We start from the raw sequence: 12323 nt of genomic DNA on the forward strand, positions 1-12323 counted from the left end.
CAGGGAGGGCAGCGCGCCTGCCCCAGTCCACCCCCCCTGCAGCCTCAGGCCAGGCTCCTGCCCGGCTCTCCCCAATTTGCCTGTGAGAGAGAGAGGGCTGAAACGGGTGGGTGACATTTCATGAAATCTTTAATGAAATCAGGGCGGGGCACAAACGGGGCAAGGGTGTGGGGACAGGCGTGGGGTGGGGCACGGGCACCAGGCTGGGGGCAGGGCAGGGGGCTCTCCCGTCTTCCGCAGCGGCCTTCCCCCGTCGTCCCACTGAGGGGGAGGGGAGCGGGGAGGCAGAGCCATAAATATGTCCAGAATTTCCGAGAGGCTGGGGCTGGGGGGCAGGGCTCAGAGAGGGGGCAGGGGCAAGCCTGGACCGCCCTTGTCCGGGGGCCCCGGCTCCTTGGGTGGCCGGGGGGGCCCTGGGGGGTCCCCTGGCTTGCGGCCGTGTTTGCGGAAGTAGCGGTAGCGCTGGACGTAGGCCCGCACCAGGTTGCTCACCTTCACTGGGTTGATCTCCCCGCTCTTGCTGTGACAGATCTGGGGGGCAGGGGCAGCTGTGGTCACTGCCCCAGGACCCTCCCCACGGCCTGCACAGCTCAGCCTGAGGGGCTGCTTCCCCAGGGCCCAGGCTCCTCCGGACCAGCAGACACACTGCGACCCCCCCCCCCCGGCCCTGGCCTGCGCCCCACCTTGTGGACGGCCTTCCTCAGGATGTCCTTGTACTCGTCCTTGGTGATGTCCTTCTTCTGGTAGTACGGCTTGATGGCCAGCTTCACCTCCTCCACCGCCCGCTCCTGTGTGTGCAGCTTCTTCAGATACTGTGGAGGGAGGGGTAGCGCAGGCCAGGTGAGCCCCCCTCGGCTCTGCTGTCACCACGCACCCCCGCGCCGGGCCCCTCGGCAGACGGAAGCCACAGCCGCACCATCGGTGGTTCTGAGTCCGACAGGAACACGTGCAGCGGGGCAGCCTAACCCCGGCCTCGGTTTCTCCGGCCCAGCTGTGGCTCCCACGCGGGCGGAGGGCAGAGGGGAGCGGCGCGCGGCTACAAGCCCGGGGGAGGTGGCAGCCGCGCGGAGGCCCGGGCCACAACACCCTGGCTCTGACCGCTGGGGACACTTCCGCAGGGAGCGCTCAGGCCAGGGCCAATCAGGGAAGCTGTGACGGGTGAGGGCGCTGCACCGTGTGAGGAGAAGCCACGTTCCCAGGGGAAGGCCCCCTCCGTGGCCGCAGGTGTGGCATCCCCGCACCCACAGCCCACAGCGCCTGCCCCATCCTCACAAACGCAGCGGACAGCGCTCGCAGGCTGGCGTGTGGAACCAGGGCGAGCAGGCCTGGTCAGGCATGGGGGGCGATCCTGAGCCCGTTCCCGGGCCCCGGGGCTGGGTGAGCTGGGGAGAGGGCGCAAGAGGGCCCGTGACAGGACAAGAAGGCAGACCGACAAGCTGGCGAGCTCTGGAGGGACGCCCCCCAGGCGTGGTTCCTGCAGAGCCACAGCCAAAGAAAGGGGCTGTCCCCAACGCCCACCTCACAGGAGGCAACCTGGACAGGGTGGGGAGACCTGCTGGGCCCGCAGCACAGCACGCGCCGCACTGGGCAGCCAGCTCAGCCGGGCTCCCTGCAGTTCCTCCTGGGGCCCCCCACTTTCCCCCAGCTCACACCGAAACCCACACCCATCCCAGCCAGGGAGCGGCTTCCCAGAAAGAGCCGGGCACGCGAGCGTGGGCCGCGGCGGGCGGGCTGCAGTGTGTGCGGGGTACCTACACACATGCACACGCACAAGCGGCCCTGTCTGCGCTCACCTTGTCTGTGTCCCCACGCCCCTCGGAGCTGCTGCTGCCCTCTCTCTTATCACACGCAGCAGCCAGGCCAGTGGGGGTGGGGGGGGTAGAACCGCAGCCCCCCAGTGGGAGGCCGCCAGGAAGCAGGTAGCTGGAAGGGCCAGGGGGCAGACCCAGAGAGGCGGGCACAGGTGCTGGGGTCACCCCCAGGGTTGAGGGTGGCTTCCGGTGGCTGAGGATCTGTGGAAGAGTGTGGGGGGAGGGACGATGAGCAGAGGGAAGGTGGAGAGAAGAGGGACGTGCACCCCAGCCGCCCCAACATCCCCCGTCCCTGGGCCACGCCCCCGCCTTGTGGCCAGAGGCCCTCCCCACGTGAGCCCACCTGGTTGGTGGCCTGGATCAGCTCCTGGGCCTTGGCTCGGCTGGCCAGGTTGGCTTCCTCCATCTTGAAGAGAAGTGCAGTCACTGCAGGAGGCGGGAGGCGACAGGAGATGGTGAACCCCCCCACCTGCTGCCCCACTCCCACTGGAGACGAGGGCCACTGCCCTCCCAATGTCCCTGGCGCTTACCGGCCCTGCGGGGGTCGAGGTGGTGCAGATTAGCTCCCGACCCCCCCGGTCCAGCAGAGCCGCTGCAGTGCCCCACACAGCCTGTCCTGGCCCCCAGCCCTCGAGGCCCGTCCCCCCTCTCCAGCCAGCACTGGCCATGCCCCCCAACACGAGGAGCCTTCAGCCACCACACCACCTGCCATGGGCCCCCAGGGACACTCACAGGCCAGGACGCCACTGGTGGTGCAGTCCACACCAGCCGGCAGGTTCCAGGGCAGGGGCGGGGGCAGCGTGGGCAGCTGGGAGACGCGGGCGGCCGGCCCATCCTCCGCCCCCGAGTCACCAGCCGTGGACCCTGCACTGGGCGCCGTGCTCGGGGCGGCCGCGGCGGTGCTGGTGGCCGTGGTGGTGGCCGGCTGCTGCTCTTCCTCCTCTTCCTCCTCCTCCTCCTCCTCTTCCTCCTCCTCCTCCTCCTCCGCCCCGCCTCTGCCTCCAGCCTCCTCGGCGGCCTCCTCGGGCAGGAAGGACACCTCGGGGGTCTTGCAGCTGCTGTCCACGGTCTGAGAATCTGGAGTGAGGGCAGGGGGTGGAGGCGCTGCCTTGGGGGGTGGGGTGCTGGGGGCCTTGGACGCCCGCTCCTCCCCCGACCAGGAGGTCTCCTCGGCACCCTTGGCTCCTGCGGCCTGGCTACAGCTGTCTGCCTTGGACTTCTTCAGGGACACGGGGCCTCCGCCACCGCCCCCACTGCGGACCTTCTTCCTGGTCTTGGATGGCTTGGTCTTTCCCTTGGTCCCCTTGGCTTTCTTGGCCCCAGCCTTGGCCTTGACCTTGGTCTTTTTGGGCTTGGTGCTGCCCGGAGCGACTTTGGCCACCTCAGCGGGGGCCCGCTCGTCGGGCTTCAGGAAGGGAGAGCGGCTCTCCCGGTCGCGGCTGAACTTGACACCGATGGAGCCCAGGCCGGCAGACGCGGCATCCTTGGCCGGGGTGGTGCTGCTGACGCCTTCCCGGATCAGCACCGCCACCTTGGACTGCAGCTTCACCTTCCGCGAGGAGCAGGACGATGACGACGACGAGGAGCCTGAGCTGCTGCTGGCCGGGGGCTTTGGCGGGGGCCCAGAGGAAGGGGCCGACTCCTTGGGAGGCCTGGTCTTCTTGGACGACCTGTCCCGGTCCCGGTCCCCCCCGTCCAGAGCCTTCCGGCGAGCCCCCTTCTCTCTGGAGGACGAGGCGCTGGCCCCGGAGCGGCGCCGGTCCTTCTCGCTGCTCTTGCCAGCCCGCTCGTCGCCACTCAGGCCCTCCGAGTCATACAGGACCTCGCGCTTGGGGGAGGAGGCGGGGGCCGGGGAAGGCCCTCGGGGCTCGGCCTTGTCCAGCCGGCCCACCGTGATGGTCCGCTTGATGGCGAAAAGGTCATGGTCGGTGAGGTCCTGGATGGAGGGCGGCACGGCCCCGCGCCGGCGGCTGCCCCGCTCGCCCGCCGCCGAGCTGGAGCCCGAGGCCTGCTGCGCCGCGCCAGGGCCCTTCTCGCTCCCGTCCCCGGGCCGCTTCTCGCTCCGGGACCGCGACCGCTTCTTCTTCTTCTTGCTGCCGCCATCCCGGTGCTTGCCGCGGTGCCGCTCGCGCCGCGAGGACGAGGACGAGGACGTGGCCAGGGGCGGGGAGGCAGAGCGCCGCCGCCGCCGCCGCTTCTCCCGAGACCGCGACCTGCGGCTGCTCCCGCGGCGGCGCTCGGTGCTGCGCGAGCGGCGGCGGGTGGAGCGCGAGCGGGAGCGGCGGCGGGCGGACGAGGCGTGGGAGCTGGGCTTGTGGTCTCGGGAGCGGTGCTTCTTGGAGTCCCAGGGGGAAGCCGGGGCGGGCGGGGCGGGCGGGGCGCCTGAGGACGACGAGGTGGCCTCCTTGGTCTCGCCCCCGCTCCGCTTCCGCTCCCGTCTGGATTTCTTGCGTGTGGGCGGGCCCGTGGAGGCGGCGGCGGTGGCCGTGGCCATGGCCGGGGAGGGCGAGCGCTGGCGGTACCGCTCCCGGCGCTGTGTCAGGATCTTGCGGCGCAGGTCCAGGCCGCCCCAGCGGGAGTCAGCGGCCGGCGGTGCGGGGGCCGGCTCTCCTAGGTCCACCTGCAGCGCCCCTTCACCGTCCGATTCCGCGTGCAGCGACAAGAAGTCGTCCCCCTCGGGCGCCCGCGGGGCAGGAGGCTGCGGCAGAGGCGCGGCCACAGGGGTGGCGGAGGAGGCGGGGGCTGCCCGGGCAGCTCGGCCGCTGGCCCGAAAGAGGGTAAGCGCCACCCTGGGCTCGTCCTCCGGCTGCACAATCTCTCCCTCCTCAATCTCCGAGTCGGCAGGCGGTAGCAGCGGCGGCGGCAGCACGGCTCCCCCGGCAGTCACCACCTCCACGGAGACCTTGCCTTCCCGACACGCCTCCGCCTCAGTCCCCACCACGAAGACGCGCCTGCGAGTGGCGCCCTCGGCCCGCGTGGAGTCCGCCTGGGGCGGTGTTCCAGGGGTTGGAGCCGGCTGTGGGGGCTGCGGGTCCGGGCCGGGACTCTCGTCCCCGGGGAAGTCCTGGCTCAGGCTGTTGTCATCGTAGATGCCCGCCAGGGTCTCCGAGATGCGACTGATACTCTGTGACAGGCCTTCCTCCTCCTCCTCCTCCTCTTCTTCCTCCTCCTCCTCTTCCTCTTCCTCCTCCTCCTCCTCCGGTGAGGGGGTCCCCGCTGATGAGCTGGGGTTGGAACCAGTGGGCTCGAAGGGGTCGTACTTCTGCTCCGGAGCCGGTGGTGGGGAGTAGGCCTCATCAGTGGGGTGGAAGGGGTCATAGATGTCGAAGCGGGGGGCCGGGGGGCCTGGGGGGGCCGGGGGTGGCGGTGGAGGAGGAGGAGAAGGGGAGGAGGAGGAGGGCGAAGGGGAGGGTGAGGAGGATGCAGAGGAGGGGGCGGGGGGCGGGGCGGGGCCCCCGTCTCCTGTGCCGAAGGTGAGGAGGTGGCGGGCACAGGCGGGCCGGGAAGAGTGAGACTGTGGAGAGACTGCAAAGGAACAAGTGAGGCGGCGGGGGACGCACGCGCCTCCCTGCAGGTCAGGTTCACACCTGCCCCCACCCGCGCCAACAGCCCGCTGTCTCCGCTGCCCAGTGCCTCACACAGGCCGAGCCACACGGCGCCCAGGCGGTGCCCCAAGGCCCAGCACTGCAGGACAGAGCAGACAGGCCCTGAGTCCCCGCGGCCCCTGCGCTCCTGTACCCTCAGGGCTGCGCTGGCCTGGCCCCAGCCACGTACACAGACACGCCGAGGACTGACCGACGGCAGGCTGGTAGGACAGCAGAGAGGCCGGGGCAGTGGCCAGGAGGCAGAGCTGGGACGGCCAGCCGAGTCCTCGCGCTCAGCTCCACACGCTGCCGGAGACCCGCCCCCACAGCCGACATCTGCCCAGGACTGAGCTGCACCGTGGACGACAGGCAGGGCCAGCCTCCCCAGTGACAGACACTCCGGAACTTTCGTGGGCACCCGAGAGTCCCCCCGAGTCTCCCAGGCACCACACCTCCTCTGTGGGCCTGGCACAGAGCAGTGTGCAAGCCACACTCTCCAACAGCCCCAGCGCGGCGCTCGGTGCCGGCAGGCGCCTTCCTCTCCTCTCTACCTCGCCCCCAGATGCGTGCGTCCACCCAGCAGCAAAGTCCTCAGGAGTCCCAGGGGTCTGCAGCCTGTGCTGTTAATGCAAATCCCAGGCCGGCGCTGTGGCGCAGCGGGTTAACACCCTGGCCTGAAGCACCAGCATCCCACATGGGCGCCGGTTCCAGTCCCGGCTGCTCCACTTCCAATCCAGCTCTCTGCTGTGGCCTGGGAAAGCAGTGGAAGATGGCCCAGGTCCTTGGGCCCCTGCACCCGCGTGGGAGACCCGGGAGAAACTCCTGGCTCCTGGCTTCGGATGGGCGCAGTTCGGGCCATTGCAGCCAACTGGGGAGTGAACCATCGGATGGAAGACCTCTCTCTCTCTCTCCACCTCTCTTCTGTGTAACTTTCAAATAAATAAATAAATAAATCTTAAAAACAGAAAAACCCCGCAAACCCCAGTGGTGGGTGCTACAGTGCAGCGGGCCCCACTGCCACTTGAGAGGCCTGCATTCCGTGCCCGAGCACCAGTTCAGGTCCCAGCTACTCCCCTTCCACCCCCGCTCCCTGCTAATGCGCCTGCGAGGCAGCGGAGGACGGCTCTAGGGCTCGAGGTCCTGCACCCACAGGGAGCCCTGGCCAGGGTTCCTAAGTCCTGGCTGCTGCGCACATGTGGCATGACCCACCAGCTAGAAGACGTCTCTCTCTTTCTGACTTTGAAGTGAATAAATAAATAAACCTTAAACAAGAAACGAACAATAACACCAGAAAGGCCGACGCCAGGGCCCCGTCGGGACCTGCTGAATCACAAGCCCTGGAGCAGGTCCAGCCTCTGCCGAGCAACAAGGGGTTCAGATAGAGCGTGCGCCCGAGACCACCACGGCCCTCACGTGCGCGTGCACGGGAGCCCGAGACCACCGCGGCCCGCGCGTGCGCGTTCACGGCAGCCCGAGACCACCACGGCCCTCGCGTGCACGTGCACGGCAGCCCGAAACCACCGCGGCCCTCGTGTGTACGTGCACGGCAGCCCGAGACCACCACGGCCCTCGCGTGCGCGTGCACGGGAGCCCGAGACCACCGCGGCCCTCACGTGCGCGTGCACGGGAGCCCGAGACCACCGCGGCCCTCGCGTGTGCGTGCACGGCAGCCCGAGACCACCACGGCCCTCGCGTGCACGTGCACGGCAGCCTGAGACCACCACGGCCCTCGCGTGTACGTGCACGGCAGCCCGAGACCACCGCGGCCCTCGCGTGCGCGTGCAGGGGAGCCCGAGACCACCGCGGCCCTCATGTGCACGTGCACAGGAGCCAGGGACTGCGGCCATCACGTGCGCGTGCACGGGGAGCCCGAGACCAGCGCGGCCCTCACGTGCGCATGCACGGGGAGCCCGAGACCACCGCGGCCCTCGCGTGCGCGTGCACGGGGAGCCTGGGCCTGAGACCACCGCCATCAAGTGCGCCCGGTCAAGCACCACAGGGCCGGGCAGCCTCCTGCAGGGACAGTGCACGGAGCAGAAATCCGAAGTGTGGCTCACACAGCCTGTGGCCCGAGGCCCAGCCCACCGCACGGCAACCAGCTGGCTGCACGACCCGGGCAATGATGCCCTCCTGCACAGTGCTGGCCCTGGAGGCCGGGCACACGAACACGCCCACCCCAGAGGACAGGGTCCCGGCACAGGACGAGCACGGAGTGCCGCCCGCCCACCCTCTGCTCCTCCATGGCCCCATCCCTCTCTCTGCACACCTGCGTGGACACACAGCGTCCTGCCCGCCAGCACAGCACTCCGCGACAGATCCCCGCAAGATTACTACCCCCACTGCCCCACGCGGCTCCACACCACCTGCCCGGCTCCGCCCCGGCCCCACATACCCGTTTTGCCCGTCCTCCAGGCCCTGAGACGGGGCAGCAGGCTGGGCACGGGCAGTGGGACGGGGTCCCTGTCCCCAATCCGGACCTCGGCCACCAGCTCCAGCATGTCCTCGCTTCTGCAAGGGGGAAGGGCGGGGTGAGCGGCCAGAGCGCTCCGGCTCCCACGCCAGGGCCCCTCCCGCTGCAGCTGCCGCGCTACTCACTCGCCGGGCCGCAGGTCCAGGCCGCTGGGGACCCAGGTGTCCGGGGGGTCCAGGACGCTCACCAGCCCCATGAGGAGGCTGTCCGCGGCCACGTCCAGCACCTGCAACAGGCCGGGACCCCTCACTGCACTGCACACGTCAGGACGCACCAGGCCCACTCCCGGTCGCTGCCCTCTCAGACCGGGTACCAGGCCCCCAGACGCCCTAACGCCGCCCCACGCGGCAGCCCAGACCTATAGGTCTGAGCCCCCTGCCTCGAAGGCCCCGCCCCTCTCCCTACTCACAGTAGCTGTGTCGGTGCCCCCCGACTCCTGGGGGTGGGGCTCCGACCGTGGGCTCCGGCAGCGCCTCCATCGAAGGCCATGGCAGCGGGAGCCATCTGGAGAGAGATGTGCGTGGGGGCTGTAGCCGGGGCCAGACAGGGAGCCCTCGTGGGGGCGCGGCCAGGAGCAGCTCTGGAGCTCCTGCCTGCTGGCCCCGCCTCCCTGCAGAGCCTTCCGGCCTCCTCCCGCCCGGGTCCCGGAGGCCACTCCCACAGCCACTTCTCCCCCACCTGCCTCCCACCTGCCCCCGGGGCAGTCCTGGCCGCTCAGCCCTGCCCTCGGGCCTCCCCCGCCTCCCTGCGCAGGGGCCAGGGGCCGGTCTCTGTGCTGCGGACTTGCTGATCCTGCGCCTCCCAGCCTTCCCGACACCGGAGGGCTCAGAGAGGGGGTCGTCCCCCGGCCCCCTGCCCTTCAGCGCTCAGGTGCTGAAACCCCCCTCCCTCCCGCCCCGGGACTGCAGGCCCTGGAGGCAGCCGCCCGCCCAAGCCAGCACGAAGGAGCCCTGAAACAGCTTCACCGGAGGAAGGGTGAGAAGAACGGGCGAGGGGGGCCCGGGGCCACCGTACCTTTGTCGCTGGGCAGATCCCCCTGCAGGGAGCTCCCCACAGCCTGCTGAACGGCCCGCTGCGAGAAAGCGGAGAGGTCGGGGCTCAGCGGGCTCCGGGGACAGCACCCCGACGCCCCCCCGCCAGACCCCTGTTCGCTCGCCCAGGAGCCAGGGCCTCCCAGCCCACTCTCCCGCTAGGGGCCCCGAGGCAGGGCCTCCCAGCCACTCTCCCTCCACTCCAGGGGTCTGGCAGCCTCACCAGGATAAAGGCAGAAGGAGAAAGCGTGGGGTCCCTGTCTGGCGGACCCTCGCCCCGATCCTCGCCCGACTCTTCCGTCTTCCCTCGAGACTCATCCTCTTCCTCCATGGTCACCTGCTGGGGGAGGGGCTGACTTGGGGAGCAGCCCCGGGTGCAGGAGGGGGGGCCGACGGAAGACACCAGGGCCCTCATCTCCCCACCTTCCCTCCTCCGCTTACAAAAAGAGAACAGTCCTCATCTCCGTCTGCCCGCGATGGACGCCACAGAGCAGTGCCCTCTGGGCTTTGGCTGTGACCTCTGTCGAGGGGCGGCCTCCCTACTCCCCGGTCCCCACGGCTCCCCCACAACCAAGCCCAGCGTCAGGACCTCGCACTAGACAGAATCAGAGATCTGTTTCCGCGCCATGACTTCAGAGCACGGTGCACGGTCCCACCAACCCCTTCCCCACGCCGAGCTGCGTGCCAGTGCCCGGGGCAGCCAGTGTCACCCACCACAGCTTCCCGGAGCATCGCTCGTCCTCCCACACGTACGACGGGCCACGCGAGGCCGGTCTGCAAAAGCCTCGTGCCAGTTCCCAAACAAAAATGCTTAGCGTCCGATACGCATGCTGTCTCCCAGGACCCCAGGGCAGGGGCACTGCCATCAGCCTCCCGTCCCAGGGAGGCACTGCCGAAGCCCTCCCGCCGCCCGGAGACGCTCAGCTCTGGCTGCCCGGTCAGGCGGCTAGAAGAGCAGGGCTTCGGCAGCCAGGGACTACCCCACCCCGAGCTTCCCTGCGCCTGTCTGCTCTCAAACCCCTGACCCTCAACTCCGCGTCCTTACCTGAAAGTGGGCAAACAGAAGACCGGGCTCATGGCACAGCCGTCGGAACAGAACGAGGCTGCCTTACGTCCCACACCCGGCACATCCCAAGGGCTCAGTACCAGGAGCGCTAGTCGCACCGTTAGCCCTGCAGCCCAGGCTCCTCCTACGCCGTCTCCTCTCCTGCCCACCTGTGCACGCCTGCGCCCCACCTCCAGATTTTTCCACCTGTGCCGTGGCTCCCACCTCAGCCTCCCTCCCTGCTCTTGGGAACCTGCAGCCACTTCCCTAACGCCCTGAGACTCCTACACACCCCAGCCTCTCACCAGCACTCAATACTGTGGGGCGCAGGCCCCCCGCACAGCTCCCAGCCCCGGCCCTGCTGGCCAGCACTTCCCGGGAGGCACACACCACCCACGACAGCGACTGTCACCCATCAGAGGCTCAATCGAGACCTGCGGGGGACAGAGCTGGCGAGCCCAGACCCTCTGTGGACGACTGAGCTGGTGAGCCCAGACCCTCTGCAGGGGACCGAGCTGCAGGGCCAGACCCTCTGCGGGGGACACAGATGCTCCTTTGCTCACTGAGAGGCCCCTGGACTTTGCAGGTGCACCCCTGGCTCCTCAGATCTTGGGACAGAGCAAGGCTGCGGCCACTGCTGGTCCCTCCAGGTCAAGGGTTTTCAGACTAGAGTCGGACAGCTGTTCGCTGCTTCCAAAACAGCTTGTTACAAAAAGGACATAAAACATAACAGAAAACTGTCCACAGCACCCCAAGTAGCAAGTGCAAATATCAATTCCCGGGCCCCGGAGTATCTAAACACCCGTCAGTATATACTTTGTCTCAATGGAAAACCTACTTCTCCCTGCAGCCCAAGGCTGAAAGACTTCGCAAAGCGATGCGCCAGGAGCGTGTAGACGGCCCCCCAGCCCCTCCCAGGCCACTGTGGACTACCGCTCTCTCCCTACCGCCCCAGGGAAATGCAAAATCTGTAAGCATTTTTCGTTTCGTGGGAATACTTTCCGAAGGGCAAGTGTGTCTGCAGCGGGCCGAATTTCCAGCACGCTCGTTGGAATTTTTCTCCACACGTTCATCTGTCCCCAAAACGCATTCGAGTCTTTCCCAGGCACAGCCTGCACGCTTGCAGTCACATCAAAGCCACCGAGCGCATTCCAGGTCCTTCCAGCCACCCCCGACCTCCCGTCACCCGGATCAGACACTCCACGCCTCCAGGACATCTCAGGACTGGCCTCGCTTCCCGGCTCGGCGCATCCCAGCCCGCTGTGTGCCCCTCGAACGCTTCCTAGCCCTTCCGTAATTCTCCCAGGCCCGATAAATGCCCCCCCTACCCGACCCGTGTACCCACCAGCCGCATCCTCAGGCCAGCCGGTGTAGACACTTGCCAGCCCCGAGAGACATACCCTGGGCGCTCTAGACGGCTCTGCAGACCTGCTCCATCCCCGGGACACGGCTCAAGCTCCCAAGATGGCCCCAAAACCCTCTGAACAGACCCCAGCCTCCGGCCGGCCCCTAAGAAGCATCCACAGCCCCCGCAGCCGCGACCCAGGCCGGCTGCACGAGGCAGGGCAGCCCCCGGGCTCAGGCCAGGTGCCGGGACCGACCCCAGCGCTCCCGGGCGCTCCGTCGACGCCCCCCGGCGCCCACGGACGCGTCCCGGGGCCCTCCGCAGGCCCCTCCGTTCGGCGCCAGGCTGCGCCGCTACTGCCGGGCCCGAGGCCGCCCCGCTAAGCCCTCCGGGCCCCGTGGCGTGCGAGGAGGACCCCGGGACAACCAGCGACCCGACTCCGCCCCGCCCACCCCAATAGGCCCGAGCCCCGCGGCCCGGACCGCCGCCGCCATCTTACCCCGCCGCTCGGGCTGCGGCTCCGGCCCCGGCGCGGGGCGGGGCGGGCTGGGGCGGGGCTCGCGTGCCGAGGAGGAGGGAGGCGGAGTTAAAGAGCCGCCGAGCTTGCCGGGATTGCAAGTACCGAGCACGGCGCCGTGAAGGCTGGCGGGAAGGCGCTCGGACTCGGTTTCCCAGAAGTCCAGGGGACAGGTGGGGCGGGGCACGCGCGCCGCACGCCGGGAGGCGTAGTCCGCGCACCGCCTCCGTCGCGCGGGGCCAGCAAGGAGGTGAGAGGTGAAGTGGGCGGGGCTGCAGGAGCCCGCGGGGAGGCCCCACAGTGCCCTGCGTGCGCGCGGAAAGGGCGGCGGAACAGGAAGTGACGTAAAGGGACGCGCATGGGAACGGATACGGGGAATTGTAGTTCTGCGGCGGGAGGACTGGGTGGGTACCGTCCCGCCCACATCCTGGGGACTCTCGGGCTCAGATTCCCTCTATATTTAGGACCCTACAGCCTCTCCCTTCAGGACGCGGAAGTCCCAGGAGTCCGTGCGTTACAG

At 69.0% G+C, this 12323-nt stretch overlaps 1 protein-coding gene across 6 annotated transcripts; it reads right to left on the reverse strand.

Moving 5' to 3' along the window:
- Positions 1-111: 111 nt before the first annotated feature.
- On the reverse strand, positions 112-11923 carry SCAF1 (SR-related CTD associated factor 1). Of its 6 annotated transcripts, none has more exons than XM_051840657.2 (11): positions 11786-11923; positions 9120-9233; positions 8880-8937; positions 8275-8369; positions 7991-8091; positions 7788-7903; positions 2544-5336; positions 2155-2237; positions 1794-2012; positions 684-812; positions 112-531 (listed from the first exon to the last, which is right to left on the reverse strand). In XM_051840657.2, the coding sequence occupies exons 2-11, from the start codon at positions 9225-9227 to the stop codon at positions 340-342; spliced, it is 3894 nt and encodes a 1297-aa protein (XP_051696617.2). In that variant the 5' UTR covers positions 9228-9233; positions 11786-11923; the 3' UTR covers positions 112-339. The 6 variants fall into 6 exon arrangements, with proteins under 6 accessions (XP_051696617.2, XP_051696620.2, XP_051696614.2 ...); XM_051840660.2 differs by having other exon boundaries at positions 9120-9236; positions 11786-11922; XM_051840654.2 differs by lacking the exon at positions 11786-11923 and adding an exon at positions 11287-11766 and having other exon boundaries at positions 9120-9236.
- Positions 11924-12323: the final 400 nt, after the last annotated feature.

Source organism: Oryctolagus cuniculus, chromosome 18, assembly GCF_964237555.1.
Source record: "Oryctolagus cuniculus chromosome 18, mOryCun1.1, whole genome shotgun sequence".
In the NCBI taxonomy this organism is placed as follows: Eukaryota; Metazoa; Chordata; class Mammalia; order Lagomorpha; family Leporidae; genus Oryctolagus; species Oryctolagus cuniculus.